Source organism: Hibiscus syriacus, unplaced genomic scaffold, assembly GCF_006381635.1.
Source record: "Hibiscus syriacus cultivar Baekdansim isolate YM2019G1 unplaced genomic scaffold, ASM638163v2 tig00110054_pilon, whole genome shotgun sequence".
Taxonomy (NCBI): Eukaryota; Viridiplantae; Streptophyta; class Magnoliopsida; order Malvales; family Malvaceae; genus Hibiscus; species Hibiscus syriacus.
This window is the reverse complement of record NW_024062578.1, coordinates 418834-420682: the sequence shown is the minus strand read 5'-3', so window position 1 is coordinate 420682 and position 1849 is coordinate 418834. Positions and strand designations below refer to the sequence as shown.

General features: G+C 33.5%; 1 protein-coding gene across 1 annotated transcript; it reads right to left on the bottom strand.

Moving 5' to 3' along the window:
* Positions 1 to 622: 622 nt before the first annotated feature.
* LOC120214203 lies at positions 623 to 1165 on the bottom strand. The gene has a single exon (XM_039212155.1). The coding sequence runs from the start codon at positions 1163 to 1165 to the stop codon at positions 623 to 625; it is 543 nt and encodes a 180-aa protein (XP_039068086.1).
* Between the last annotated feature and the right edge of the window lie 684 nt (positions 1166 to 1849).

The following is a 1849-nucleotide window of genomic DNA, read 5'->3' as shown; positions in this document are numbered from 1 at the left end:
TGTAATTAATGAGTTTGAAGGTGATATTTCAATAAAAGAAAACGTTATAAACACATCAAAAGACATTGACATTACCTTTTTTATTAGCACACTGGAAGGCATGCGTGAATACCACCATTTCAGCGAGATTAGAATCACCATCATCCATAATTTATTCATTTTCATTTTCCATATTTTATAAATGAGTAGTCGCCGTTTCATTTTAATTACCTATTTATTTTTTCAAACTCATATATAATCCTATGTTTTAGTTTCATTTTATATCTACTATTAAAAAATATGAAATTAAAACGTAAATACATTAGAAAAACAGTGAAGTGACCAAAGTGAAATCTCACAAATAATTAGGTGACTAAATATATGATTTACCCTTTATAAATGCCAAAAAAAAAACAAATTATCATTGGGATCTGGTAACAAACTCAAAGTTCGAATACTTACGTTATGTAAAAGAAGAAAAAGAACAGAGCAAAAGAAATACTCTGATGAATCTCGAAATACTGAAAGCCAGAGAACAGATTATACAAATAGATACGGCAATTAAAAATTTGCCATTTCTTGCTCTAAATGAGTCAAAAAGAGAGAGAGATAAACATTAAACCTCTGTTTTATTTTTCTCGGGTTAATCTTCAAAACCTGTTTTTTTCCAGACAGCGTTTCTAACACGACGCAAATCTCTTCCTTTCAAAGTCCTTCCGATTCCTTCATGAACCGAAAACGAAGCCCCTCTCGTCCTAGCTAAGTATTCATGCGGCGGTACCCTTCCACCGTTATCACCCTCTCCGCCGCCGCCGACGGCATCTTCATCGGTCTTCCCGTGTTCGCTGTATTCCGCTTTGAGAATCTTGGACCAGTCCGGGATGTTGACCGGCAATGAAGCTGAAGCAGCTGCCGTTTGGGGACTCCTGTGTTTATTGTTATCAGTGATCTGAATCTCCATCTTCTTGGAAACTTTCTTAGACGAAGCTCGTGAATTGGGCAATGGCTTCTTGGGTTCAAAGTTGGTCGTCGTCTGATCATTTGAATTGTTCCAGACATCAACCTCGTCGAACTCGAAGAGATTAAGATGATGATCAGATGAAGGGTTGAGATTCGCATCATCAAATTCCATGGTTGGGTAGATATATCTTGGTTTTGAGCCAAAAAACATCTTCCCTGATGCCATTTTTTAAACCCCAAAATAAAAAAAAATCAAAGAAATTAACAACAAAATTATAGATGAGGGAATTTAAGAAGAAGAGGAGGAGGAAAAATATTGTGCCTGCCTTTTTTTCTTTTTAGTATCGTTTTGCCTTGCTTCGATCTCTTCTTTGGGGATATATGGTTGATGATCATCTTGCACTTTATACTACTGCAGTGGATAAGTTCTCTCTTTTTCATGGGTAAACGCAAGTTAATAAAATATGGAGAGAAAAGTTTCCCATGTTTGCTTCCTCATGAGCTACCTGTGGACTTCCCCGTTTGATTTTCTTAATCAGCAGCAAAGTCTGTGAGCACGTGACTACTTTAAGATTTAAATTTTCTTTGGATACTTTTTTATTTTATTGATAGCGTTTATTTTAAAATTTTATTTTTGATTATTCTATTAAAATTTTTATGTTACTAACTTATATCATCTATACTCAAAATTATTTCGGGATAAATCCCTATTTTCAATTATATGTTTTATTTCAAAGTTTAATTGAGTTATTATGGGATTTGCATCTACTCTAATTCATTATATAAAAGTAAGTGTTTAACCTATTATTTTTATGATTTTACGTAATAAACGGATTTGTAATTCATGTGATAGAGGAATAAAAACTCACACGGTGTTGCTAAAATATATTAACCAATATTTAAACTAAGG

Coding starts and splice junctions, on each gene's coding strand:
- LOC120214203 (XM_039212155.1), bottom strand. CDS start 1,165: ATGGCATCAGGGAAGATGTTTTTTGGCTCAAAACCAAGATATATCTAC.